The 27,400-nt window shown below is 36.5% G+C and overlaps 2 protein-coding genes across 3 annotated transcripts; both read right to left on the bottom strand.

Annotated features, from left to right (window-relative positions):
- Positions 1-596: 596 nt before the first annotated feature.
- LOC103712642 (uncharacterized) lies at positions 597-13,001 on the bottom strand. 2 transcript variants are annotated; one of them, XM_039132522.2, is made up of 11 exons: positions 12,860-13,001; positions 10,965-11,013; positions 10,771-10,857; positions 10,664-10,691; positions 10,197-10,279; positions 6,328-6,360; positions 3,675-3,753; positions 3,527-3,579; positions 2,972-3,032; positions 2,642-2,721; positions 597-957 (listed from the first exon to the last, which is right to left on the bottom strand). In XM_039132522.2, the coding sequence occupies exons 2-11, from the start codon at positions 10,983-10,985 to the stop codon at positions 865-867; spliced, it is 618 nt and encodes a 205-aa protein (XP_038988450.1). In that variant the 5' UTR covers positions 10,986-11,013; positions 12,860-13,001; the 3' UTR covers positions 597-864. The 2 variants fall into 2 exon arrangements, with proteins under 2 accessions (XP_038988450.1, XP_038988451.1); XM_039132523.3 differs by lacking the exon at positions 12,860-13,001 and adding an exon at positions 12,585-12,683.
- A 3,499-nt stretch (positions 13,002-16,500) lies between these two features.
- On the bottom strand, positions 16,501-19,593 carry LOC103712644 (uncharacterized). Its single transcript, XM_039132524.3, has 4 exons — positions 19,497-19,593; positions 19,063-19,363; positions 18,603-18,822; positions 16,501-16,933 (listed from the first exon to the last, which is right to left on the bottom strand). The coding sequence occupies exons 1-4, from the start codon at positions 19,579-19,581 to the stop codon at positions 16,718-16,720; spliced, it is 822 nt and encodes a 273-aa protein (XP_038988452.3). The 5' UTR covers positions 19,582-19,593; the 3' UTR covers positions 16,501-16,717.
- Positions 19,594-27,400: the final 7,807 nt, after the last annotated feature.

A 27,400-nucleotide genomic window follows, 5' to 3' on the forward strand; every position in this document is an offset into this window, starting at 1 on the left:
GTACATTATTTGTCAAAATTCAAAAAGAAATATTAAACTTGATTTATCACCTTTTCTTTCTGAAGAAAATTAAATCATTTGATTACCAGAAAATGATAAAGACTAGTGTAGTTGGTCCCAGGATTTGATTAATGCACAGCTAGCATCTTACATATGCAATGTGCATGACTAATTTTGTGGATGACTGTTTTGATCATATGTGATACATTTTAACTGAAAGGAGTATATGTGTATCCAGACATCAATTTTCCCAGATTTACATGTAAATATAAGCGAAAAATGGCTTTCCCCAACAAAACACACACAGCTTGACATGGACCTCATCAAATAACAGGGTAAACCCACATATCAAGGTGATCATAGCATGTCATAGTTACTGCCTACACAAGGTAGGTGCTGCTTTGGGGACTGGGGGGATTAATTTTCAGCCCAGGAGTTGAACAAAATAAAAACACTGAAGAATTTTGATGTTCCAATTTTGCTAGACTTTAGTTCTGATTGCTTGCTGAAGTTATACGAGAAAATAGCACTCATATCAAACGGAACAACTTTGATTCTTTTTCTCAAGATTAGCAAGTGCATGGCCATTCATAAAATTGCAGGGATACTGTACATGATCTATTGAAGACAGCAGATTCATTAAAAGTGACAAATTTCTGAGAATATAAATCATTTTAACTTTGACAGTAGGAACATTAACATAGTAAATCTTCGATTCTGTGAGAGCCTTCTATGATCATCACTAAACAATCCGTGAAGCAAAACGATGCACTGCTTGGTCATCTTGTAGTGTGCTCTGCCAAATTTCTCACTGGCCAGTAAATGTAGCATGTCTTGTGTTGTAAGACTTTGATGAAGCACTTCTCACTTCTTTGATGACCGGAAACCTCCAAAACCCATCATGGCAGCCACATCAGGATCGATATCCTCTGGTTCATCCTGCACAGCCTTCTCCTTCTGGGTTCCAAAGTTCAACTTGTCAGTAACCAAAACAACAATTATGTGAAGATTTATTCAAAAAGAAATCGGTAAGTTCATTTCCCTGGACATGGGTTCATTCTCTGCATGCTAGAGTTTCGGTCAATTTCATGTAATGAAAACATAGTCCAGAAACATAATCTAACACTATTTAGAAAGTATGGAGGTACCCAAACTAGAAGGTGGAAAAAGAGCTTCCAAAAGAAGTTGATTCTTAGCAAACTGTGATGCTAGGATGAAGTAAAATGCTAATATCACAGTTTCCAGTTATATTTTCTTGTTAGCAACTATGTGGTCACTGCGATGAAGAGAATATTCAACTTTTAATTTGTAGCAAGGTTCTCAATTTTTTATAATCAAGCAAGGAACTTTTAACTTTTCCATCTGCATTTAGATGTTTCATTTCACTTTGCCCGTTTCTTTAACATTATGCAAACCTAATTTCATAGTGCATGATGCAGATATTAGTTTAAGAACAATATTTCTATATATGCAGGAAGCTGGTAGAAATGCATTTCCCTGTTGTATGTTCTTCCGGTTCCAAGAGATGTGCTTCCTCCGCACCAGGAAAAGGGATGGCCCAATAAATATAACAGAATTAATTCTATTCATCCTGGTTTACCGTTCTTCCAGGTCCAAATAACTTATGTGCGCACATTTTTCTCTGAAAGGAAGAGCCTAAGCGTACACCAAGGATGCAGAACACCAACTTGTAATTTGATCATCAAAGGGATCAACTTGTCAAAACAAAACCGTGAGAAATTAGAATGATCCCATAAATGCAACTAGATATTGTAGTATCAAGAGAATGCTATATCTTTACCATTTTAATAGGATAGTCTCTGTGACTGGACTCTCTGTAACCTGTGTTTTATATCGGGACATTTTTATGGTTGGATGACTCTTTGCAGAGTTCCAGCACGACCAAAAGAGAAAAGGAAATAAAAACAACCTAGTTAAGAGGGTCTTTGGTGGTGGTGGTGGTGGTGGTGGTGGTGGTGGTGGGTGGGTGGGTGGGTGGGTGGGTGGGTGTGTTTGGGGGGGGGGGGGGGGGGGGGGGGGTGGGGGCCTCGGAGTCCTGATGAATTTATGAAAATCTCTGTATCTCGACTTGCCAGTATAGCAGATTAGGATTCCATCCACCCTTCTTCAAACTCGAAAGCAGCAGGCCCCCTTTGCTTGCAGGGAAAAAGTGAAAGAATTCGATTGTGATGCCCGCAAAGCTCCCCTTTCTCTCCCTTCCCCGTATTTCTTTACCTGGGCAACTGTCTCCACTTGGGAATTCTCTTCTTCTTTTCTCTAGAGTCTTAATTCCAAATGCGCTATAGAATCCTAACATAATGGGAGGGCCCGACCCCTGAAGCCACTGCATGATTTTTCAGGAACTTCATGGAAACCAAATGGTGCGCATTCCTTACTATTATGTGGCCCCCCTCAAGTAATGCATGTGCATTGCACATGCTGGATGCCGGCATGCTCAAAAGTCAACAGATGAGCATGCCCCACACTCAGTTGTTCACCACTTCAAGCACAAATTATGACCAATTTTAATTTTTAACAAGCTCAAAGGATTGATCCAGATATTGTTTCAAGCAGAAAGAATGACAAAACTGACTTTTGACAACAGTAAAGCAGTCTGATGCAACATAGAAAATGTACTCACCTTCTCCTTCTTCCTTTCTCGGCGTTGACGCTTGCGTTCCTCCTCCTCTTGCTGCTGTTTTAGTATCCTCTCATCTAAATCTGAAGCAATGACATAAAAATTCAACAGAATGACCATGTGGATATGTTAATATTATTCAAATCCCATTCATTTTCTGATCCATTTCAATAAACTAGCCCATTGTGGCATAGGATATCAGGATAAAATTTTACTTTATGACCGGTAGAATTACTTTTTCTACTGCATAGCAAACAAATGATGGACCAGCCACCAATACCACTGAATTACATCAAGGTCACAAAACCAAGAGACCTCTCATTAATTACGTACCTTGCTCAGTAAAGCCACCTGGGCCTTTCCGCTTCTTAAGCATGTCAAATCGTTGTTGGACCTGTAAGTAGCTTGTTACTTTGGTATAAAAGTGCTCTTATAGAAAGCAATATGTGCCAATAAAAATGGGATCATATGAAGGTAAAGCTATCAGAAGTTGCTTTTTCAAAGACTTGGCAAAGTTGCTTTTTCAAAGACTTGGCAAAGTTGCTTTTTCAAAGACTTGGCAAAGTTGCTTTTCCCCCTATAAGGTGCCACTTGAGGTTTTTAAAGATGCAAAGAGATTGATCCGAGCACCTCAAAGCTGCTCATGACATTGTCAAGCAGTTAAATTACATGGTTGACCCTATCAAAGTATAAGAATGACTCTTGCTGGCTCAGAATTCATCATTATCTTGTTAGGGTAAGAAATTCTAAATGTGCATCTAATTATTAAATAAATTAACATCAAACATACATAGCTTAAATATTTAACAGTAATGATGATGGAATCTGTAGAATCTGTGGAAGTATGTAGAACTTCTAATAGTTTGTTTATAAACAAGTAAGACATACCTGCTGGAGAGATGCCCTCTCCACCCGCATAGACATACCCAAAGCTCTCTGATCTGTGCAGAATATGATCACCAAGCATCAGATCAACTTATAAAAGTAGGGTTATAGTTAACAACAGCACAAAACAGCAATTTTCAGGAACACATACGCTTTTTTCCATTAATATGGTCCAGGTAGTTTGCTGAATCTTTTACTACACACTCACAAACCGCACAGTAGTATCCAGCCTGCAAAATAAGAAATTTATAAACAATATCCAGATCGCCTGAAAATATCTCCTGGTAAGTAGACTGAACAATTTCCAGAACCAAACACATTGCAAGAATTACCTTAAAATTTTCAGTGCATGGCTTTGACATACATAAATGTCTATTTCAATATTATGCGGCTCTTTTCTTCTCACCTTTTTCTCATGAGAAGGATAAGTAAATTATTGCACATTAAATGCCATCCAATCATATCACCGAACTTTCGTTTGGATGGTACAACCTCTTGCCGCGTCAAGCATAGGGCAAGGGTTTGATTCAGCAGAGTGCCCCCCAAAAGAAAAGAAAAGGTCATTCGAGTCATTATTCATTCATCCTCAAAGACAATCACTGATTTTCAGATAAAATGACTGATGGGACACATGATATTATATCAACTGCAAAAGAATTTGACTTAAATCAGTCCACAACTCAAGTAGAGGGGTTAGCACTCTCTTAGAAGGCATAGAAGCAGTCATCCGTTTGACTAGCCATCCAATAAGTACCAAGCGCAAGGTAGGGAGAGCTAGGTTCAGCATGAACATTATAGTTATCAGTATAAACAGTTGGTCAGACCTGAACTTACCTGGCCTGATCCACTATCATCCCTAGTTTCATGTAATATGGGTGCTATTCTGATATTTTTAGCCTCAAAAGATCCTCTTGATACACTAATAGATGACAGACTCCCAATGCATATGTGTCTCTATCTTTTTCCAGTTTAGATATATTTATCCATTGTTTGACCAAAATATAAATAAAATATGCAACATAATAACTAGGACTTTTGAATCATCATTAAACCCCTCTCTTCACATGATTAATAATGCCATAAACTACTTTGATCAACAAATAAACAAATACCGTCCACATTTCGGCATTTAAACATCAAGGTCATTTTGATAGCCCCTTTAGTAACTTTGTCCGCTAACTTGCACCACATATCATCCTAATCACCCAAGAGAAGCCTTGAGCACCAATGCATACCATTTGATTCCTTGTACACAAGACAGCAAACCATCTTCCATGTCATAGAACCTCTCAACTTTATTTTATTTCAAGCACATGATGTCAAACTTCAGCACTTCACAACCTCCACAATTTTCCTCTTGGCCACTCCCTTGGTCCATATAATAGGACACGGCGTGCGTTGTAACGTGTACTGATTACCTCCCTTAGATGAACTGGAGGGAGCCAATGATCAGAGGAGGAAGCCTAGGATCCAAGGCATGTAACTATAGTATCAGATCTGCCAAATGCACTCAAAGTATAGCATCAGTTTCTGAATGAAGTCAACAAATTATCAGTCATGGAATCAATCTTGTGGGAAGCGTACAACACGTACATACTATGTATCTGATTTAAAAATTACAGAAAGTTGGAGAAAACTGAAGAAACAAAGTTTAGCTTAGAGTTCTTGCTTTGTGCTGATTCCAATTAAATTATAAAGGTTAGTGGAATAGCAAGGTTGCAGGGTATTATTGGAATTTAAATCCAGTGGATCTACATTGTTTTTTTCTATGGATTTAATCTAAAAGTTAGAAGGAGGGGATTCATCTCCTCTTAAGATATCCATCTCTGCATACTTTCTGGATATGCTTCAGAAATAGGCAGTAAAGGTTTTCTTCTAAACACAAATCAGACTTCAAAAGAGGTTTCCGTTGCATCCTCCGGAGTTGCAACTTTTGAACCTAACAAATACATTAGCACTCTATTATTGCAACTATACCACTTAAACCCCATACTCGATAATGCCTACCAATACCCTGAACTTTTATAATAAGTATGATGAACTTTCTTTTTGCTATGTGCCAGTTTATCAGCTGTTGATTACATAATTCAAAATTCTATGGTGTAGAGAAGCCAAAAGATATTAAGATGTGATCCAAACAATTAGAGTATAAAGTAAATATACTCAATATTGATGTCAATGTCAACAAAACATATATCTCCTTTTTGAGACAAAGATAAGGCTCCAGGCCTATCCCTTTCTAATGCAATATATAAAACAAAGAGCAAGTTCTACAGGCTGGTCAAAACTTTAAGCATGCTAAATCAGATTGTGTCCGTACAAATTTTTATACTATATTATCAGCTAAAACTTCATTATAAATGGACATGATTGAAATTCATACAAAAAAGACAAGACTGAGGTTGGTCAAAAGATGAGACTACCCTATATCCTGTCAAGCCTACATCAACTCCAATGTTGCTGCTCCATGTCATCAGCTCCAATTCACAGTGAGAAGTGTCATTATTCATTATAGTTCATTCTTCCAAGATAAAGATTGTAAGAAATTTTTGAAGTCAGGAAGGTAATGGAATTTCTGCAATAAGTAAAGCTGTAACATAATATTTGAAAAAGATATGCAGGTTTGCTACATTCAAGGATATAGTCTTTAGTTATACAAGCATAAGTAGACAAAGGGGGAAAATTGTGTCAGCTTCTTGAGGAACAAAATCAAAAAGACAATCATACCCCCTATCTCATGATGTACAGACAATAATAATCAAAATTGAAAACAGTTTGTCAACTAGTATGTCAATCAAACATACCTGCTGGCTCAACGGTGCAATTGGGGTAACAACCTGTAACAGGAAATAAAAAACATTTAGAATGCTTCTAATAAGCAATAAATAATCATATTTTGAGTTGACTACTGTTATTTAAAATATCTAAATCATCAAAGATCTACCATGCCGCAAAAAATGGTTTCATAATTTATAAAGCAAACAAGATTCAATTAAAAGTGAATCTGATACACATGAAGAGTATATTTATATTAGCAAAACATGTTATCATCACTTAAAACATTATACAATTATATATACTCTAAAATTAGATATCGTGCTAATAGTAACAAATGTTGCCAATATAATATGCATGGTTCTCTCACTGTTCTAATAACCAAAACCTTCTGTTTTCTCCACTGTGAAACCCTTTGCCAATGCAAAATATAAGGTTGGTCATGGACCCATATGTGAGTATGCGTGAATGAATACATGCAAACAAGATGCAGATGTATATGTACAGGAGTATTTAGGCATGTATATCCTTACCCTTATAAGCTTATTAATACTACATACTACAGAACAGTTAACCCACCAACCCACACCCACAACACCAAACCCCAACAAAAAGGCAGTTCATATGCATCAGATGATATATACTTGGCAAGATATTTTGCTAGCTTTTATAATAGAATTCAAACCAACACAATGTGGAATTTATGACGCATTATTATACATTTTTTCTTTTTTTTCATAATATGATCTTTTATCCGTCACCAAATCTCCAGATTTAACAGCAGAAACTCCTAGGTTCACGAGTGAAAAGTCTGAGTTTCTAGGGTTGTTCAAGGCTTCCCTTCAAGAGCATCTTGTAATGACCCAACTTAAATTTTGAAAAAACACATATATGGGAACACATGAGAAGATATGAAAATTAACTAGTTTGTGGAAATGCCAAGGTCTGTCAAGCATCATTTTGGGCGATATGCAAGACTTTTGTAACCAGATTTTAGGGTTTTAGTAATTTATAAGACTTTTCTAACCATTTTTTTAGGTTTAGTGATATTTAGGTACAATAAGATCTATGAAACTTTAAAATTTTAGAAATACCGCAACATTTGAAAGTTGAAAATTTGACCCAATGCCAGAATTTGGTGTTTTGAACTAAAAGTTGGGAAATCAACTTTTTGTTCTTGAAGAAAATGATTTTTTAAGTATTTTTATTGAATTCAAATACGTAATGCTTCCTTATTTATATATAATGTCTTAAGTAAACTCAAATGATATCATATATAAATAAGCATGTTTTTATCCTGTCCTTCTCTGCCTGTTTGTTTATCAAACCATGAATTCTCCTGACTAACCTAACATAGCACCTCAGCTAGCAAACTAACCTACCTAAGTACAACTGAGCTAACTAGGAACCAATTTAGTGACACAGGCCTCACCTCCTAAACTGCCCTTAACATATAGAGGCCAATGCAGCTGGTTCAGGAGGAGTTAGAAAGGGTGCTGGGGATGTTCAAGTCAGAAGAAGTTTATGAAGAACAAGAAGATCTCGATGATGATAGTGAAGGGAAGCTTGGATAGGATTTATGTGTTTCATTTTCTTCTTTAGGTAAGCAAAACTTTCCATGAGTTTGAATTTAAGATTTGGTTAGTGTTTCTGCTTCATATGAGTTTATACGCTGTTTTAGATTTTCCTAAACTAAACCATCTTTTCCAAAAGCAAGGATTTCCCTACTAAGAAATCTTTCCATGTCCTGAATTATGCGTTAGGTTTTATTTTTGAATAATCACTTCTTAAACTTAACAGTTGTTTTAAAACTATAAAATCCTAATCAGTTTTCAAAGCTTAAGATTTCTTTGTCTTTCGAATTTTGATTTGGTTTGGAGTTCATATTTTGCTTCAAATGTTTTAAACCACGAGAGGATTTCAAACTAGAATTTCTTTAAACCATTAGACTCTCTAAATCAGCTCCATATTTAAAATAGTTTCATGATTCGAGACCTACGATTTGTTGCACAAGATTTTGGACTTATTCTTCTTGGAAATTTGGTACCATATCAATTTGAAGCTACATAATTTTAATATGGAAACTTTGAATATATATAAGATTTTGAACTAATATTTTGGAATGTGTACATATGTATTATGTATTATGACTCGAAGTCCCACTTTGTTTTGACCCATGCAGGTGTCTATTTAGCCCCACAGCGGTTGTGCACTGGGAAGAACTTCGATCCTTAAACAGAGCCAAGGAACTCAAATAATAAGTTCTTGCTAGCATTTTTGGATAAGATATTGGATTATTATAAATGATATCAACGCGAACCCAGCCTATGACCTAAGTGTGGCTAAGAGACTATAACACTGGCTCCTTTGGAGCTAACCACAAGCCAATCGTGGTATTTGTGATTGTGATTGGACCCTCTTCCGGCAAAGATGCGAGGGTTTAAACAAGGAGTATGTGATGTGTGAGCACGTGTTTAGTCTCGCATTAATTGTGCATTGGGGATCTTGAGTACTTAAACAGAGCCAAGAAATCCAAATGATAACATCTAGCTAACCACTTCTAGGTGAGGTCCTGGGTCATTACATACCTCACTCACAAAAGTAATGGTTAATGCACATCGATCACCATGGGCTACCAACCATTTCCTTCCCTCTTCCATGATAGCCCAAAATTAGGACTAGGTCTAGGCAACAAGGATGATAGAAAGAGAAGCAGGATAGGTGTAAATCCTAATGGACTAACTATTAGTGATTCAAACATAAAATAGATGCAACTAGTATGAAGTTTGATTTAAACATAGATCCCTATATACAAATTGAACAGGAATCTGGAACATGTAGAACCAAACCAAAGGCTAGCTCATTATGAAAAATAAGTATAATAAATGAAGTGAACCACTACATTCCTTCAAGGTAAAGTCGTGGAGAACCAAATACGCTGCTAGTAAGCACACGCAATGAAAATCTAAGGCTGTATAAGAAGAGGGTCTTGGATTTATCTCTAGACTCTCATTAATTCGGAAAAATGAGAGGAAGACCTATGACAATGGCACAATGGATGATAATCATGAGAAAGCACCTAAGAAAGCTTAATATGGATGTAGCCCTTACTGAAAATAATTGCCCACAGATTTTTAAGTCCAACCATTTTTTTTGGAATAATGGTTGATGGTCACAACTATATCTATAGTAAGCGCCAATGATACTGTAACAACCCAGGATCTCACCCAAAATGGCTAGCCGGAAGATATTATTTGGATTCCTTGATCCTGTATAAGTACCCAAGATCTACCCAGCGAATAACCGATGTGGGACTAAATACACGCCCGCACGGGTTCTCACATACTCCCTCCGTTCAAGCCCTGACGTCCTCGTCAGGCTAAGGGTTCATATCTATTCAAATCTAATCACAAACACCATGATTGGCCCGTGGTCAGCCCCAATGGATCTGTGCTGCAGTGTTCTCTTATTCACATAGGTTATGGGCCGGGTCCGCTCTGATACCATTTGTAACAACCCAGGATCTCACCCAAAATGGCTAGCCGGAAGGTATTATTTGGGTTCTTTGATCATGTATAAGTACCCAAGATCTACCCAGCGAATAACCGATGTGGGACTAAATACACGCCCGCACGGGTTCTCACAGATACTAAAAAACAATTAAGTGGTGTAAATGAATAAGCAAGCATATGAACACAAGTCAAACAATTTATAACAATGGCTCCAATAACCCATACAACAAATGAGAAGTATGAGCATCCTCTACTACAATGTAAGAGGGGAAAAACAATAGTCGGCGTTGTTCACTTGACAAGCACTACTTTAACAAAAATAAAATGCATCAAGTTGGATAGATGTCTCAAAACTCATGACATTATATAAAACTGTTGTGCCTGACCTGAGTTTTTCCCAGACGAGATTCAAGGTCAACTTCAAAATCCCTGTGCTTCAAGGGATTCCGCTGAATTGGAGGAGCTTTAGCTGCACAGTTATAACAATAAAAGAAAAAGGAAGCATGATCAGACAATACGACAAAGAATAAAGAAGGGGAAGAAGAAGAAAAACAAGAAGGAGAAGAAGGAGGAGGAGGAGGAAGAGGAGCAACAGAGCAGAAGCAGGAAAAGATATAGGAGGAGGAGAAGGAGAAAAAGGAGAAGGAAAAGCGAAAGGAGCAGAAGCAGAAGGAGCAGAAGCAGAAGGAGGTGAAGAAGAAGAAGGAGGAGGAGGAGGAGGAGAAGAAGAAGGAGAAGGGAGAAGAAGGAGAAAGCTCTCAGCTCATATATTTTTTGAATATTTGAGTATGTTTGTACAACACTAGCATTCAGCTTTTGTTCAGACCAGAAATTATAATATTCATTGATTTACCTTTGGATCTAGACCGGCCGCCCTCCTCCTAGTCATAATACAAAAATGAATAAGTAAACAAACAAGCAAAATAATTCAAGATGAAATTTTTAGCAATATTTATGCACCTTCTCTTCCCTTTCACGTTCTCGAGCTCTCTCCAAATATTCTTCTCGGTTCCATTTCCTTCTAAAGGTGTTATCAACTCCAACAGACTATACATATGAAAAAAAGCAGCATGAGAGATAACTTTCATCGTCGCTTACCTATGATGACTAATGATTTTCTTTCTTATTAAAAGACCAAAAACGTCTATACTCACATTATTGCCAGATTGAGCCATTACTGTATTTTATCAGGCCAGCTACTCTCTGTGTTCAATAAGTCAAAAAGTTTGTTATTGATTTAATCTTGATGTCAACGATAACTGCAAAACATCTTAATTGAGAACATATCAATAAAATTGAAATGCATTTGAGGAAAACCTTGGGCATCAGAACTCTGAATAGGGTGCAAAATAATCATTTCTGGCACTTTGGGGCACCAAATAACATGTAAAAACTTAACTCTTAAACTAGAAAAGATATTAAAAATAATTCAGCAAGGAGAATGCTAAAATGTCATATAAACTAAACCATATGAATCCAAAAATTTCAAACAAAAAGTTCCTTTTTTGTTAATAATCCACTCAATAGTTTACAAATCTATAGCCTCTTTTGTAGAAATTCGGTAGGCCTCTGCAGGTAAATTTAGATGATACAATCTAAATCCACAGAATTCTTTGAATTCAAAATAAAGCTCCACAAGGCAAATAACTGATCACCTGCAAATGTGGGTTTTCTTCTGGCTTTAATCAATATTCTCTAACAAGTAACAACAGATCAAAGTATAATAGCAACGTTAAGAATTAACCTAACTATAATAAAAAGCAGCTGATTGTCAATGAGTCCCCTGATCCTCTCCACTGACAGCGAGAGAAAACCCCACAAAAGTTCCAGATCAACAAAGCCTTGATGGCTCTCATAAAAGTCCAACAGGGTTCAGAGACCATTATCAAGAATCACATGCTAATTGAGAGGATGAAGGGAGGAAAGACAAAAAGAAAGTCTGAGGTGGAAAAAACAAGGGAAATCAAAAAGTATCGCTACCATGACCAGAGATTAGAGAATCCAAATCCTAATTTCAGAAATGAGCATATTTTCCTCAAACTTTCAAAGAGAACCAGATTGAACTGTTATGGTTTCAAAGGGGATGAGAAAGATGCCACCAAGGTGTTTTCCATAAAGCTCTTGTTTAAATAGATAGCCGTATTCTGTATATTCACATAAGTGATATTTTACGCTTATCTTTGAATTTGAGCACACCTAATAGATCTCTTGAACCAACAAGAGATAAAAACCAGCTACATCATCCAACACTGAAGACGTTAAACTTGTCCCACATATAAGTATTTCTGTATAGTTTAAGCTTATCAAATAAGTATTTCTGTATATAGTTTAGCTCTCATCATTTCTGATGTAATGACATGAAAATATATTGCAAGTGCCTATTAGAACCAATCCTTCAAAATACAATTCAAGCTTGTTTTCTAGATACCCGCTTGTTCTCCAAAACCTTCAAATGCATATGATGTCTATCCTCTACCTTCTAAAATTATATTGTCATCTACGAACAAGATACTCAGTGTGGCTATCTCCATACCTCGAGCCATCTATGTGATCCTTAAAATTCTTTATCAACAGATTAGTGTGTAAGATTTTGAAAAAACGAAGATCACTGTCAGAAAATCAGGAACTACAACGTAAACATTGAGAATCCTTTTGAACCCATAGAGAACATATAGTAAGCATTACGTCAATCATATGGCAAACATAATTTTATGTCCTACCGATAATACTTCAAATTTTTCCCAAAAAGTTCGACAAAGGCTGCAGGTGGTTACGGTCATGGTGGTGAAGGAGGTGGTGGTGGTGGTGTTAGTGTTGAAGGATGGCCAGTTGGTGGCGTTGGTGGTGGAGGGGCGGTGGCAAGGTACGAGAAGGAAAGGGAGAGGTGGAAAAGGGGCCACTGGTAGAGGTGGGAGAGGGATTGAGGGAGGTGGAGGAGGCGAAGGGGCAAGTGGTGGTGATGGGCCTTGGCCGGTGGCTGAGGACAGATAGATAGAGAGAGAGAGAGATGAGAAAGAGAGAGAGAGAGAGGGGGGGAGAAGGGGCTTTCCTTGGGTGGAGACGGCGGCCGGAGGCTTTGATGGAGGTCGGAAGCGGCGAGAGGAGACGGCGATCGGAGGTCGGAGGCGGCGGTAGGTTGTCGGCGTGACAGTGGGCCGCGGCGTGCCCCAGATGCGGAAGAGAAGGGGACCGAGAGAGACGGAGAGGTTATTCTGACGATGATAACATAAAAAAAATATCCTTTCTGGACGGATAGCTTATTCTGATGATTTAATAATCCCCGTTCCACGGAATTAGTTATTCAAGTATATTGTTTTTCCCATCCTGATCTTCTATCCCAGGGATTTCGAAATCACGCTGGTCTGGCCAGATGATATTTCATATTTATATTTTGTGGGGGGTGTTTTGAAACGAACAAAAAAAAAATATCCTTTCTCGACGGATAGCTTATTCTGACGATTTAATAATCCCCGTTCCACGGAATTAGTTATCCAAGTATATTGTTTTATCCTGATCTTCTATCCCAGGGATTTCGAAATCATGCTGGTCTGGGCCGGATAATGCTTCATATTTATACTTTATGGGGAGTGTTTTGAAAAGAATTAAAAAAAAATCCTTTCTGGACGGATAGCTTATTCTGACGATTTACAATCCCCGTTCCACGGAATTAGTTATCCAAGTATATTGGTCCTTCCCATCTTGGTCTTCTATCCCAGGGATTTCGAAATCATGCTGGCCCGGGCAGCATAATGTTTCATATTTATACCTTACGGGGAGTTATTTGAAAAGAATAGTAGTGCCTCATCAGTATATATATATATATATATATATATAAAATAAAGGGCTGGACGTCAAAAGTACCACACAAAAAATGTGCTAAGCCAAAAATATTTCAACGTATGCCAATACATAAACATAACAAAATTATACTAAAAATCAATGGAGAACATCATGACTTAAAATACTCCGGTGAGGAGGCAAACTGGGAGGTTGCATGAGGAGGCAGATTAAAATGTTGATGGCTGCGAGGAGGTAAGCTGAAAAGCAACATTATTTAATATTGGATAAACATGATAGTTTCTTCTGAACTTTTTATATTTCAAGGAAAAAACTTGTACATAATTATCAGTGCTTGGAACTATATAAACAAATACTCACACTAATGTTGCGATAGCACACAAAGACGAAAAAAAAAGTAATAAAAAGGCAAAAGTGATTAATATAGACATATTTGTACACCTTAGTTTGTAATTAGATTGGTCCATTAGCTCAGCCGTGGATCTAATTTAACTAAAAATTTCACCAAAGGATCCCCACTCAAGAAAGATAGGCTTAAATTGGACAGTATATAGCACTTTCTTGAAGTTAGGCAGGCACATGCCCACAACTTGTAATCCTCTATCCTATGTCAACATTTATTAAATTTTGAATGTGCACAAGCTACTAAATTGAGATCTTTCTATGGTCATATTTATTTTTCACAAATTTCAAATATACATTTTGTTAGATGCTATACGCTACTACATGTTCATTTCTACCATCTCCATTCTAGTGGTGCATGATTCTCATGCAAGAGGTGAGAAGTTTGATTCTCACAATTCCTTCTTCTAATTATTAATTTCAAAATAATTTCATTAGATATAAAATCAGAAAAATTAAGAGAGGTTTCTTCCAGAAAAGAAAAGAAAAAAAAGCAGCAGCATGGATCGATAAATGCACCAACCAACATGTACTTTTGCCTATTTAATTTGATTTTATTTTCCCAACTTCATCATGGGAGTCCAAGTATCGTTTAAACGAAATTAATTCCAGATTAGTTGTAATAATCATTATTACTGCAATGCAAGGCTGGAATCCAAAGTATCAATTGCATCATAGATTATTTAAAACAGATGTGTTAGCATGGGCTTTGATATAACTATAGAACCCATAAGAATTTTTCACCACAATAATGGTAACCAGAGCATGGCTTAGTTTGTGATCAACCATCAATGAGCAAACATGGCCTCAATATATCATCTCATAAAATTTTATATTGATAATTGGGTCAATTCATAACACATATCACTAATTCATCAGGTATGGACAGTAAGAACCCATACATCCATCTCATATTTTGATCAATGCATGTCCTCCAATTCCTTCCTTTGTATACAAAAAGGAGCATAACAAAAAAGAGCATTTATTAAATAAAGTATTCTCAAAATAGGAATCAATCATATACAAGCATCTTGGGGGCATCTGCAAAATACTAAAATCAAATTGTTAAAAAACGAAAAAAAGGAAAAAACTAAGCACCATGACAAATCTTTTGTAGCTTTCTATGCTTATTTGCTAACTGTACCACCTTTGTTAAAGTGTCTTCTCTTTTCTTCCAAAGAGAAAGCAGGGCAATGTAACAACCCAAAGTGTAAATGCATCTATCAAGTTAAATAAACAAATAACAAATCTTTAATTGTATGCTTCCTCTCACTTGCATTTTATGTACATCCATCTCATATTTTCGTCAATGCATGTCTTCTGTTCCTTGCTTTGCTTACGAAAACGAGCATAAAAAAAGAGAATATTTATCAAACAATGTGTTTTTATAATAGGAATCAATAGTACACAAGCAGCTTGAGGAGGGGGAGGGGCATCTGCAACATACTAATATCAAAATGTGAAGAAACACTAAGTCCTTTATTATCTATCTATTTATCTATAAATCCATCTATCCATCCAACCTGTCGATCTATCTATATGCTACAGTTGGTATTGTTTTAGAAGAGGGCAATTATAAAACAAGCCCACCATTTGCTATATCAATCTTTAATTGTTCATCTAAATAAAAATACCATAAGCATTTCACACTTTGATATGGTAGCTTTTCATAAAATCATGTACCATGTTGTTCACAGAAGGTTTAAAATAATGACAAATCATGTTATCACAACCATTGTATGAAACTAATCTCATGTAATGGGAACTTTCCATATCCCAAGTCCCAACATCAATAATATACATTCCTGCATCACAGAGTCCAAATGCTGGTATAACAAAAACACCCTGAAAAAGGCAGGTCATGGTCAACTCTAGAGTTTGTTTTACAAGATACCAGAGACGACAATAATAAAACCCTAACATGCCCCACTCCGTAAGTCTTCCCATCTTTAACAAATGAAAGAAACAAAGAAAATGTGTAAGCCTAGGGTGGCTAAATACAAATTGAAATATATCGAACACAAATACCCAAAAGCTTGGAAAAACACGTCCAGGGAACACAATCATCATGAAGGTAAAAATGCATCAATAATTAGCAAGAATTGAATGAATAACCTACCAAAATAAGAGCATGGGACAGCAAGCATCAATGTGCTTTCATCAGAAATCATCCCAAGAAAATGAAAGTGACTTGCCAGTTACTAAAGATGGGGATGCCAGGAATGTATGTATTACTGGGACATGACGAACACTTTGCTCTCTGGTTATATACCATAGGTGAACATCTGAGTGCTGCCACTTCCGCATACTGTCCTAAGCTAGCAAATAATACTAATCTTTTAGTCCATCTCACAAGGAAAAGATCCCACAGTGCAAAATTTGAAACAATATATTGGATTATGGCCCTAATCTGATCAAAATTTTTAACACTCAAGGAACAAGAACCTCATTTAAGTTCAATAACTGTATCCCACTAATGCAGTAAGAAAGTGATAAAAAGAGTGCCTTTTCTATTTAAGTAAAAAAGATAGTACAACATATTTGACCGTGATAAGTTTTCAAACAGTTATGATGGAGAAGACGCCTGCATGATTTCTGAACCTAGTTGAGCACCACTTCAACACAGAATGGGTGCATAGCCATCTAACTCTGATGAAGCCAATAGCTAGAAGAGAAATTTTCGAGAACTCGAAAATATCCAAGGTGTTTACAGCTGAATTTTACCGGCTAAATACCATGAGTGCATTGCGAGGCTGCCAAATGCCATGATGTTGGCAAGTGAAGACAAGCCATGGATCATTCCAAATTTCTTGTTCATGGCTGCAAGCTTTGGATTAGACTTTGCTACTTCCATGTTCTTTGACCATCCAACTTCCTCGCCAATGCCTAACTCTCTCTCAACCTTGTGCCTCCTCATCATCATCTGCTTGGGGAAATAACTAACTAAATAAATAAATGTGGAAATATGTATACTCAAAAAGGAATAGATAACGGGATAAAGAATCGGATCCGCAATACTCTTCTGAAACTTTGTCATGCTTGTCATATCATAAGAACAGCTGACAAAATCAGCAACTTTTAATTAGATTCCAAACAATTGTTGATCCTTTTTTAGCAAAGTCACTGTAACAACATTTGCTAAACTCATTAAACTTATAATAGACAAGTGGAATGATGTTTAAACCTTTTCATAAAAATTTCCATGTAAGATTAGTAAGAATATATGCAGGAAATCACAATAAGATTATATCATTAATCAAGTTCACCCAAATAAAAGCTTGAGTGAACTTACTCATCTCTTCATGTTTTTCAGCAACCTAGTTTACGGGCATGTGCAATCCACATTCACAAAAATAAAAAAGGGAAAGGAAAATATCTATCTCAATTGAGATTTGGATTAAACAAATGGAGACCATGTCTTTTGAGATCTTCAATTGGGCTTCTTGGGCTTCTTATCTTTTTGTTTTCTACGACTTGGTAAACAAAACACCACCTGTTCAAGGACTCTCAAAAGGAATTCCAATATTTTATCTTTCATCTTCCCCAACTATTCTTGAAGATAATAACCACCGAACAAAGTATTATATATGAATTAACTGACGATCCACCTAGGGGCAAAGTTAACAAACCCAAAGGCCCTAACTCGTGCTTTTTAAGATCTAGTATACCATCAAATATGATAGAGAAGTAGCCTATACGTTAGAAATGAATCATAATTTTTGAAAATCATGAAAACTAATAGAATCAGACATAGGACATGTCAAGATCTTAGCATTGAGCAGCCAGAGGAGTAAATTTTGTCATAAAATCCTTCCTTTTGCTAGTTTGTTGTATTTTTTATTCAATTCAGTAAACAAGATGTGTCTTTGTGTTGATTATGTTCTTCTGACGTGTAAGATATGTTATAAATCTCACTTTTGGCAAGTCAAAACCCATTTAAATTATCAACCATCGTTTAGCTTTTTTTTTTAAAAAAAGCTAACTAAATAGAAAAGGAATATCCATATGAAAATAATGTTTCTCCATCTCCTTGGATAAGTGGCAACTAAATATTATACGAAGTCGACTTGTTTGGTTTCTGAATAATTTTAACGAGGAAGCATGAATAGCTTTGTTCATCATTAGCCAGGTAAAACTATTCAAGGCAAACCCTTACCACACACAAGTCCATGCTGCCCACAGACACGTACCCTACCAAATAGTTTTAACCTGGTTAAAGCTAAATAAGTACCAAGAATGTGCTTTTCAGTTTCTCTGAAATCCCACAAGCATCCCTTATCACTAAGGCTTCATTTGGGAGCCCAAAAGGTTGTTGGTTGCAAAAGCTGAAGAAGTTAACTTTATTCAGATTTATCAGGGAAACAAGAAAGGCTGATTCACCTTGAGAATATAATTTACTTGTGCAACTCATAAGAAAACCAAAGTACTGCTCGTAAAGAGGCAAGGCATAAATTCCAACAAGTTCTCAACCTACTGCAAGCATTGATTCTTTTATCATACCAACACTATCCACCAAAAAAATGAGCTATTGAAAGTTTAACACAAACCTATCATGTACACACAGACGAGTAGGGTTCAAAATAGCGGATTACCTCGATAGTCATGGGCGTGAAGACAAAGAGGTTGGAGAGATTGAAGCCGAGGGAAGAGAGAAGGAACCCAAGCTGGTATCTCTCAAGGGACGACGCTGACTTCCATGGATGGAGGTAGGCGAACGCCGCCACCGAGATCGCAGCACACACCGATACCGCCATGAAGTATGCTGGGAACATCTTGCTTTGTAGATTCCCGAACTGGTGCCTTGGCAAATTCCTTCAAATTTTTTTTTCCAAAATTAATCAAAATCCGAAGAAAACAACAGCTGAATTTTCAATAAAAAAGGACTTTCTTTTACTAATGCTTCACCAAATTCCGTCATTTTACTTCAGAAAATGCAACTAAAATGCAGAAGAAAAAAAAAAACAAACTTCACTCAATTTTTTCCAAAATTTCTCAAAATTTCCTTAGTAGCAATTGTACAAACTGGACCGTTTGAGGATTGGGGAGGCATACTTGAACATGATGATGCCGCCGATGAAGGTGACCCAGAGGGCGGTGCCCCAGCAGGTAGCGAAGCAGAGGAGGTGCGCGAGCTTGGCGACGGAGACGGCCGCAGCTGGGGAGGCCGGCCCGGACCCGAAGAGGTCCGGCGCGAAGATCACCCCAACCGCCAGGAACGCCACCGCCGTAAGGAACCTTGTCGCCCACGTCATGTGTGAGAGAATTCTAGGGTTCCGTTTGCCGCAGCAGATGGGCAGAGACTTGCAACATTTTTTCCCAATGGCGGATGCCTCGTACAACTCCGGTATAAATACTACAAAAAAATAAAAAAAAAAGTCAAAAATGTAACCCTCTTGTCAGCCCTCTCATCCAATCAGAGAATTTTCCTAAATTGATTAACGACGGCAGTAGAGCTGCTTGGTCTAGAAGGCAATATCTCTACTTGCCATGCTCCAAATGTCTTAAGATAGGTTTGGGAGGATACAAAGAGAATTTTCCAAAAGTGCTCTTAAGTTCTAAAAGAATTCGCATAAAGAAGTTCTTCCATCTATTGTGGCCGGATCTCGGTTTTAGGGAAGCCAGACAAAAATATAAACTAAATTTGGGGCCACGATTTGGTACCATTAGATTGCTTGGTCCAGGATTGGATCTGGCCATGTCCAATTTGGCCCATGGATCTATTAAATTATTAGGTTCGAGATTGGGTCTCCTCTCGAATGTTGAATTATAGCATACTAGGCTAGGGCTACAAACAAACCAAGTCAAGATAAGCTTTGGGCTAGTCGTGATCGACTGTAAGCTCGAGGCAACCTCAACTATGTGTGCTCAGGCTCGTTGATGAGTAGGCTCTTTAGCTGGTTTCTTTCGCAAGTCGACGACTGTCCAAGCTCAGCTTGTTCATCACCGAGCCAATCTAACCATTTTGCCAATTCAGATTTGGCCAATCTTGCTGCCATAGGGTCTAGATCTAGGTTGGATCAACTTGATATTTAGCGAAGATTGGAACCAGCTGAGAACCCTTGAGAAGGCATTACCAAGTATACTGTTTTTCATCAGTCATCTTAAACCATCCCTACTATGAAACTGCCTATGAAGAATAGCCCACATATGATCTTATTGAAAATAGGCTACACTATGATTGATTGGGGTTTATAATTCCGAAGACGAACCTTTCTCAAACTTCATTAATTAGAGGAATTTACTTGTTCAGGTAAAATGATGCGGTCATGAGCTTATGCATTATAGAAGGAAACAGAAAGGTTAAGAGATAGCAGCAATATAATGCGGGTACAGTGTACTGCGGTTTGCACCATAGCTTGCTTGACATGTTAGGCAAGGAGGAAGATTGAGGCTAATTTTGAATCAGTGGTTAAAGCACTATGTTCTAATGGAGGATCTTAAAGCACTTTAAAAGGAGTATGCTTTGCAATTGACCAATTTGGTTCTGACTAAACATGGCTTCAGTAGGACTCCTTACCAGTTTGCTGTAAACCTAACAGTGATAAAATTGGTCGAGTATAATGTTTTGCAGGCCGAGGTGGCAATACTTGACCCGTTTAAACCGTTTTACATGATTCAACCTATTGTAGATCAGAGCAGGTTACCTATTTAATAAATTAATTATGTTCAAGTCTAGATTTTTGACATGCTTAATAAAAATATCGAGTTCGGATCAACATATTTTTGATTTATCATGTATCCGATCTGATCCATATCCTATCCAACCAGACCCAATTGCCATCCCTATTGCTGGGCTTTGGCCCTCTTTCTCACCAATAGAACAAATAGAAAGGTAAAAGACGGTTGTTCAAAAATCCAGGCATGTTAGAAACCATGAAGCAAAAACCGGTCTTTTTCATGGTCATCACAATACTAAAGCTGTAACATGATAAAAAGAATTTAGACTACAACCAGAAAATTCGTTTGATGAACACAATGTATTCAGCTTCTTTTCTCTCCTGAAACTTTAAGGGATGAGTAACCATGCAATCAGCCTTTAGCTTCTGTTTCTGATATTACAAAAAAATTATAAAAATCTGCATAACTGAATTTATAGGAAAAAAACTATACATTAGAAATATGCAAAAAAATAAACCTGCTGACTTGTATGCAAAGCTATATTCCTTCCATTCAAGTGGTATTTCTATTGGTCCCTAAAGCGGAGTTGAGGGCTGCTTGGACCAGTCTCAACTATGCCCCACATGTATTGAGAGCCGGTGCCTTTTTGTTGGAAGGTGACTTAGCTATAATGATTGGTTGAATTTAAAGGCATGCAAGGGGGTACAAATCCATCTCTTGCTTCGAGACATCTGGAGCTTGGCAAAAGGATGCATCTCTTTTGGGGTGAGACACATCTACAGAGAGATGAACGGTGCAGTAGATTGGATGATTTCCTTTGTGGCGAATCACTCTAGTGAGGTTCTCTGGACCGATAAGGTATGGTTGTCGAGGGCCTTTCGAAATTTGTTATTTTATAGCTTTCTTATATGTATTCATATTAGAGTAGTGTGAATTGCCCATTGCAACACAAAAAAAAAAAAAAAAAGAAGTGGTATTCCTATCATCCTTTGATTGCGTTATGCAGAAACAAGAAACTGTTTGCAATCATTTGGGAATGTTGAAATGTCCGAAGTTGTTGGATTTAGCGAACATACTAGTAATGATACTTCATGAGAATCTACCAAACTTTAGAACTAGAGATTGCACACATTGTGTTAGTATTAAACAGGATAAGAAGAATTAGACATAGACTTAGTAGAACTTTGCTGACACATGAATGATAATGCCAAACAGACTTGAGATCAGTATGTCTGTATTCATTTATACTAATTCAAGACATGTTACTACTAGCTTCAAGAGTCTGACTGTGAAGGATAAAATTGGACAAGCATCAGAAAGAAAATCCAAACCACAGAAGATTTTCTAATATGCCCAGTAAATTTGGCTTTATTTTTGCCAACTCCATCAAGATTTTCTAATTAATACAATATTAATATAATATAAGTGAGGATATTTCAATCAACAAAATAATATTTTCAAATTATCTCTACTCGGTAATCCAGCATGGGAAAATAAATACCACCCTCCTGGTCGTATATGTTTTAGCTTCTCTCTTAAGAAAATAGGTATGAGATCCATCATTTATTTTACCATCTCTCTCATGTACTTTTTGTATCATGGTAATCCGACACGATATTTATTTTTCTATACTAGATTACCCCCAAGTAGACGGTCCTTAAAAACAGAAAAAGATGGCAATGACAAGCAAGCCAAGTCTGGGTTTGATTAAAAAGATTGCATATTTGAGAATGCAAAACTAGGAGGTGATTGAAACATATTAGGTTGGATAAATTGGCGAGATACCTAAAGCAACCTAGTTGTTTAAGTTTAAAATTTTAACTCAAATGCATAAGTTGCTCGGTTCTGTTTAGGTTGAATAAACAAAAAACAAAATAAGTGGTTTACATTCTTGTTAATGTGTTTGGTGTTGCTTCCATTATTTTAGGAAAAGAGAAGAAGGTGGAAACTAGGTTTTTGTAGAAGAAGGTGGAAATGTTTGCAGGGGTGCAAAAGTTCTTCATGAGGAAGCAACAGACTGATGTATCTCTAATGAGCACTGGTATTCTGCAAAAAAATTATTAATACTTCAAGATTATCAGATGGAGTTGCCTCATTATGTTAAAAATTAAGAGAAATGAAAATCTGCCTGAGTGATGTCATGATGTTACCATGTAATAATGATTTATTTAAAGATCCTAATAACAGCAAGCATCCTGATATTTTATGTTAAGATAGAAAATGTATAAGATCATTCATGTCATTAGAATGATATAGGCTTTTAGCGGTAAAAGAATTACCACTAAAAGCCATAAAATTATAGTGGTAAAAGAAAAAAAAAACATAATAGCTTCTACAGATACCGTGGCTAAAAGTTTTGCAGCAACATTTATATTTTGATGGCAAAAAAATATTGTGGCTAAAAAAAAGTACCTCTATAAAATAGAAGCTTTTAAGCAACCATATTTTTTTTGTTGCTACAAGCCTACATATTTTTTTGAGACAATTATTTTGATAGCTATATATAATTCCTTGTGGTTAGCTTTTTTGGATGAGGTCTAGCTAGATCATTATAAAAGTGACTCATACAAGCATGTCTTTTCTTTCACATTGGTTGTAGGTTGAGGGGATCTTGAATTCTTAAACATGACACAAAAACTAAATAATATTTTCTGGCTAGTTTTTTTGAGTGAGATCTTAGATTGTTGATAATGGTATCAGAGCAGACTTGGCTTATGCCTTACATGAATTAGGGGATACTACAGGACAAGTCTTTTTAAGGTTGTCAACTAATCATAATATGGTGTTTGGATTGAATTGGATTTGGAACTTTAGCCTGGTGAGGATGCTAGAATTCAAACGAAGGAGTATGTGAGATCAAGGTTTGGTGTTTGTGAATTGATTGGATTAGATTTGGATTATTGACCTGGTAAGGATGCCAAGGCTCAAAAGTGTAGGTCCAAATCCAGCTACAAACATCATAATTAGCTCATGGTCAGTTCCAAATGGGGCATGTGCTATAATGTCCCTTAGTTTACATGAGTTAGGACCCATTTGCATTGATGCCATTTATAATAATTGAGAACCTCACCTAAAAAGGGCTAGCTAGAAGTTTATACTTTGGAAGAGGTATTGGATCATTATACACAGTATTAAAGCAGATCTATTCCATAGTTTATGTAAACTAGGTGACACTGTAGCATAAATTCTTTTGAGTATTAGCATGTAAGAACTCATGTGAGCATGTATTTAGTTCTATATTGATTATGCACTGGAAAGATTTTTAATACTTATTCAGAGCCAAAAATAATCCAAAATGTAACTTCTTGGCTAACTTATTTGAGCGAGGCTCTAAGTTATTATGTATTAGAGCGAACCTAGCTTATAGCCCATGTCGACTAGGAGATATTGCAGCACAAGCCATTTTGAAGTTGACCATAGTAGTGTTCTATGGTTGGATTTGGGCCCTTAACCAAGCAAGAATGCTATGACTTAATATGAGAGGTATGTGAGGACTAGTGTGGATGCATGTTTAGTCCCATATCAGTCGTACGATTAGGAGATCTTGGATATTTATACAAGGCTAAAGAATCCACAAAATACTATATGGCTAGTCTTTTGGGGTAATATCTTGGGGTGTTATAAATGGTATTTGAATTGACGACCTATAGACTATGTGGGCTAGAGAATTAACATTACAACACGAACTCTTTTAAGGTAATCGCAGGCCGATCATGGTATTGTGATTACTTTTGATTGGATTGGACTGTTAGCTTGGTAAGGATGTTGGCACTTAAACTGGGGAGTATATTAGATCATGCGCAGGCATCTAATCAAGCCTTTGAATGTGCACTGGAGATTTTGGTACTTATACAAAATTAGTAAATATAAATAATACTTTTTAACTAGTCTTTTTTTTTTTTTTTTTTTGCTGAAAAAAGGGGAAGAGGGGAGGAAGGGACAAGGCCACCCTCGCGTAGCATTTTAACTAGTCTCTTCGAATGAAATCCTGCATCACTATATTATACGGCTTTTTTACTTGATTTGGATGGTTAGTTGCAGACAGAAGGATAATAGAGATGTTGTGAATGGTTGGGTGCGAGGAAAGAGCCGTTTTGGAGCCAGTCGTGGGAGGACGTAGGGAGGAGTCTTGTTGCTTCTTATTTCAATAGCTGGGACAGGAGAACGAACACAAGGGGAAAAGAGGGACCACAGTTCTCTTTTCCCATAGAGTTTCCTTCTCCTTAATAATTATTTAAGCAGCACTTTTTTTATAGAAAAATTGATGCTGGATCAGTTTGGTTAGAAGCCCACAAAATGAAGCCATATTGTTTCATGTTGGACAGAGTAGTGCCATTGCACCATGATGGCAAGTACTAATAAGAAATATTGATCCGATCGTTGAGAAGGAAGATTTCCTTCAACTCGATCAACTTAAATCTCTCAAAAGAAAACTAGAATAAGATGGAGTAATATTGAAAGTGGGGCTTTAAGTCTCCTTTTCTTTCATTAATGATTCTTCACATCTTAAACTGAGGTACATAGCTCCTATTTATAATACTAGTGAGGTCCCTCCTCACAATTTAGGTTGCATTCCTCTCCTAGTTGGAATTGGATTAGATATCCTAAAATAAATATGATTAATAAAAATATTCTAGAAAAAGTTAAAATTTTTGAGAAGGTAGATCTCAACTTTTATATCAACTCTGCCTTTTATCGCTCTGCTTGATTCTTTTCGGATAGAGAGCTACGTCCGGTCAAAGTCTTACCCAAAAAGTAAACTTTCGGTTTGACCAGTCGGTTTCGAGCCTAAACGATGGAATTTCAATCCGATTCAACCTTTTAATAGGTTGGCCCAAAGTTGTAGATCTTGAAAAGATATCCAATTTCAAAAAAAAAAATCATCTCAATCGAGCATCGTATGACCAAGTTATGGCCTCCGAAAGTTTGGCATGCGACTCGGCTTTCTGATGTGGAGGATCTCGTTTTTGAACTCTGTCCAGTCCTACTCGTAGCGGTCAAATTATTCTACATTGAGTCTGGTGATTCTCTTGAATACTCGTAGTGGCCAAAGTGTTCTATATGGAGTCTGGTGATGCTCCTGAATTCTCGTAGTGGCCGAAGTATTCCATATCGAGTGTGGTGATTCCTCTAAATACTCGTAGTAGTCAAATTGATCCACATCGAGTCTAATGATCCTTCTAAATCAAATATTTGCATAGAAGCATATATATAATTGGGAGGCAAACACTGTATACATAAAAATTAAGGATTAGTATCTAGTAGAATTACTAGAAGTCCCAAAGTTAAACATCAGTAAATGTTTCTTTTGTTAAGTATGTTAGTTATTAAACATGGAGGGACTTGTTTCCTAAATGATTATCTCATCACATGAATCCTTTTCTTCTACCATATAAATTTACAATTGCTCGTAGAACGCCATATGTAGTATGTGTTAGAGTAAATACATGATCTAGATTGTAATGTTCCTCCAACTATAATGGAACAATTTAGATAATGTATCTAATGTCTATCAGATGACCTGTGTGCGTCCCTCATATTTTTCTAGTAATCTTGTTTATACACTATCATTTGCATCATATTAGCAATGATCATAAAAACTCTACATGTTCTACTTCAATATTTCACCTAATAAAAGTTCTGTTAGAGACATTTCCATCTAAATCCATTTGTCCTTTTATCTTAGATACCCAGTATCCCTGAAATGAAATGACCCTCAAGCATAATCATGCTGAAAATTTTATTTCACAAATGTCCACGCTAATCCACTGTTTTTCTATATATTAAGAGAAAAATCTATGCTAAAGTCCCACTTTTAAGCTCCGTTATGCTTCTACATAAATTTTAATCTTTGCCTATTCCTGCATATTCAATTATTCACTTGCTCATCGTGCATCATCATCTAAAAAAATATATATGAAAGAATCACTTTAACTATTTCATGTGTTCAGAGAATTACCAGAACTGGCTAAGATATTTCTATTATAATCCTAATCTTGCCAGTCTCTTGATAAATAACTTTCAAACATTCAGGTAATAATCTCTTAATGGAATCAAAATTCTTCCACAAGCAAGCAATGGCGGTCTCCTTTGATGAAGGATATTCTTGATTGGAAAACTAACAGGCTTTCCCTTCAAGTATCTCACATTAACAGGGAAGATAATCAAGTGGAAGTTTTCTTGGCGAATCAAGTGCTCAAAAGGGATTTCATCATTACAGAAGGGTCTACTTTATCTCCAAACTTGAATTATTTGTTGATGGCCGATGGGTTGAATGTTGAGTTTCTAAATTTATGATTGGTTCGTGTCAAGCTGTATCTCAGTTTTTGGATGGTTGCTTTATAATAATTAACTCTCTTGTATATGTCTGTATGTTGAACTTTAGCTTTGCAAAAAAAAAAAAAAAAAAAAAAAAACATTCAGGAAATGGTTCTAAACTATTGCAAGCCAACTCTTATTAGAAGGTTCAGAATATCGTACACCATTGATTTTACAGCGATTGCTGTATCCTTTATAAACTTTCAACCCTGCTAATGATGGCATTCGAGTGTGTCTTCCATTTTCCACAGCATAAAGTCACCTCTCATTGCAGTACTATCAGCTTCCTCCCAAAGTATTGTAATAATATGCAGGTTTTTTCTCCCCTGTTGCTTTTTGATCATTAACACAGGTTTTATCTCTAAGATTCTATCGAAAAGTGCTGAAAATATTTTGCCTAAAATTATTATATATTTATTTTATAAAAAATTATAAAAAAACTATTATAATAAAA

Source organism: Phoenix dactylifera, chromosome 14 (assembly GCF_051530095.1).
Source record: "Phoenix dactylifera cultivar Ajwa chromosome 14, Ajwa_hap1_PhDact_Kaust_v1.1, whole genome shotgun sequence".
NCBI lineage: Eukaryota > Viridiplantae > Streptophyta > Magnoliopsida > Arecales > Arecaceae > Phoenix > Phoenix dactylifera.

Bases quoted from the DNA above. Each gene is read 5' to 3' on its own strand.
- LOC103712642 (XM_039132522.2), bottom strand. From the start codon at position 10,985: ATGGCTCAATCTGGCAATAAT. The intron at 10,692-10,770 runs GTGCATAAATAT...TATTATGACTAG, and splicing joins AACGTGAAAGGGAAGAGAAG to GAGGAGGGCGGCCGGTCTAG. The intron at 3,033-3,526 runs GTATGTCTTACT...AGCTACTTACAG, and splicing joins AGAGGGCATCTCTCCAGCAG to GTCCAACAACGATTTGACAT.
- LOC103712644 (XM_039132524.3), bottom strand. From the start codon at position 19,581: ATGCGAATTCTTTTAGAACTTAAGAGCACTTTTGGAAAATTCTCTTTG. The intron at 18,823-19,062 runs GTATGCCTCCCC...AAAAATTTGAAG, and splicing joins GGCGGCATCATCATGTTCAA to GAATTTGCCAAGGCACCAGT. The intron at 16,934-18,602 runs GTAATCCGCTAT...TTCCCCAAGCAG, and splicing joins TCACGCCCATGACTATCGAG to ATGATGATGAGGAGGCACAA.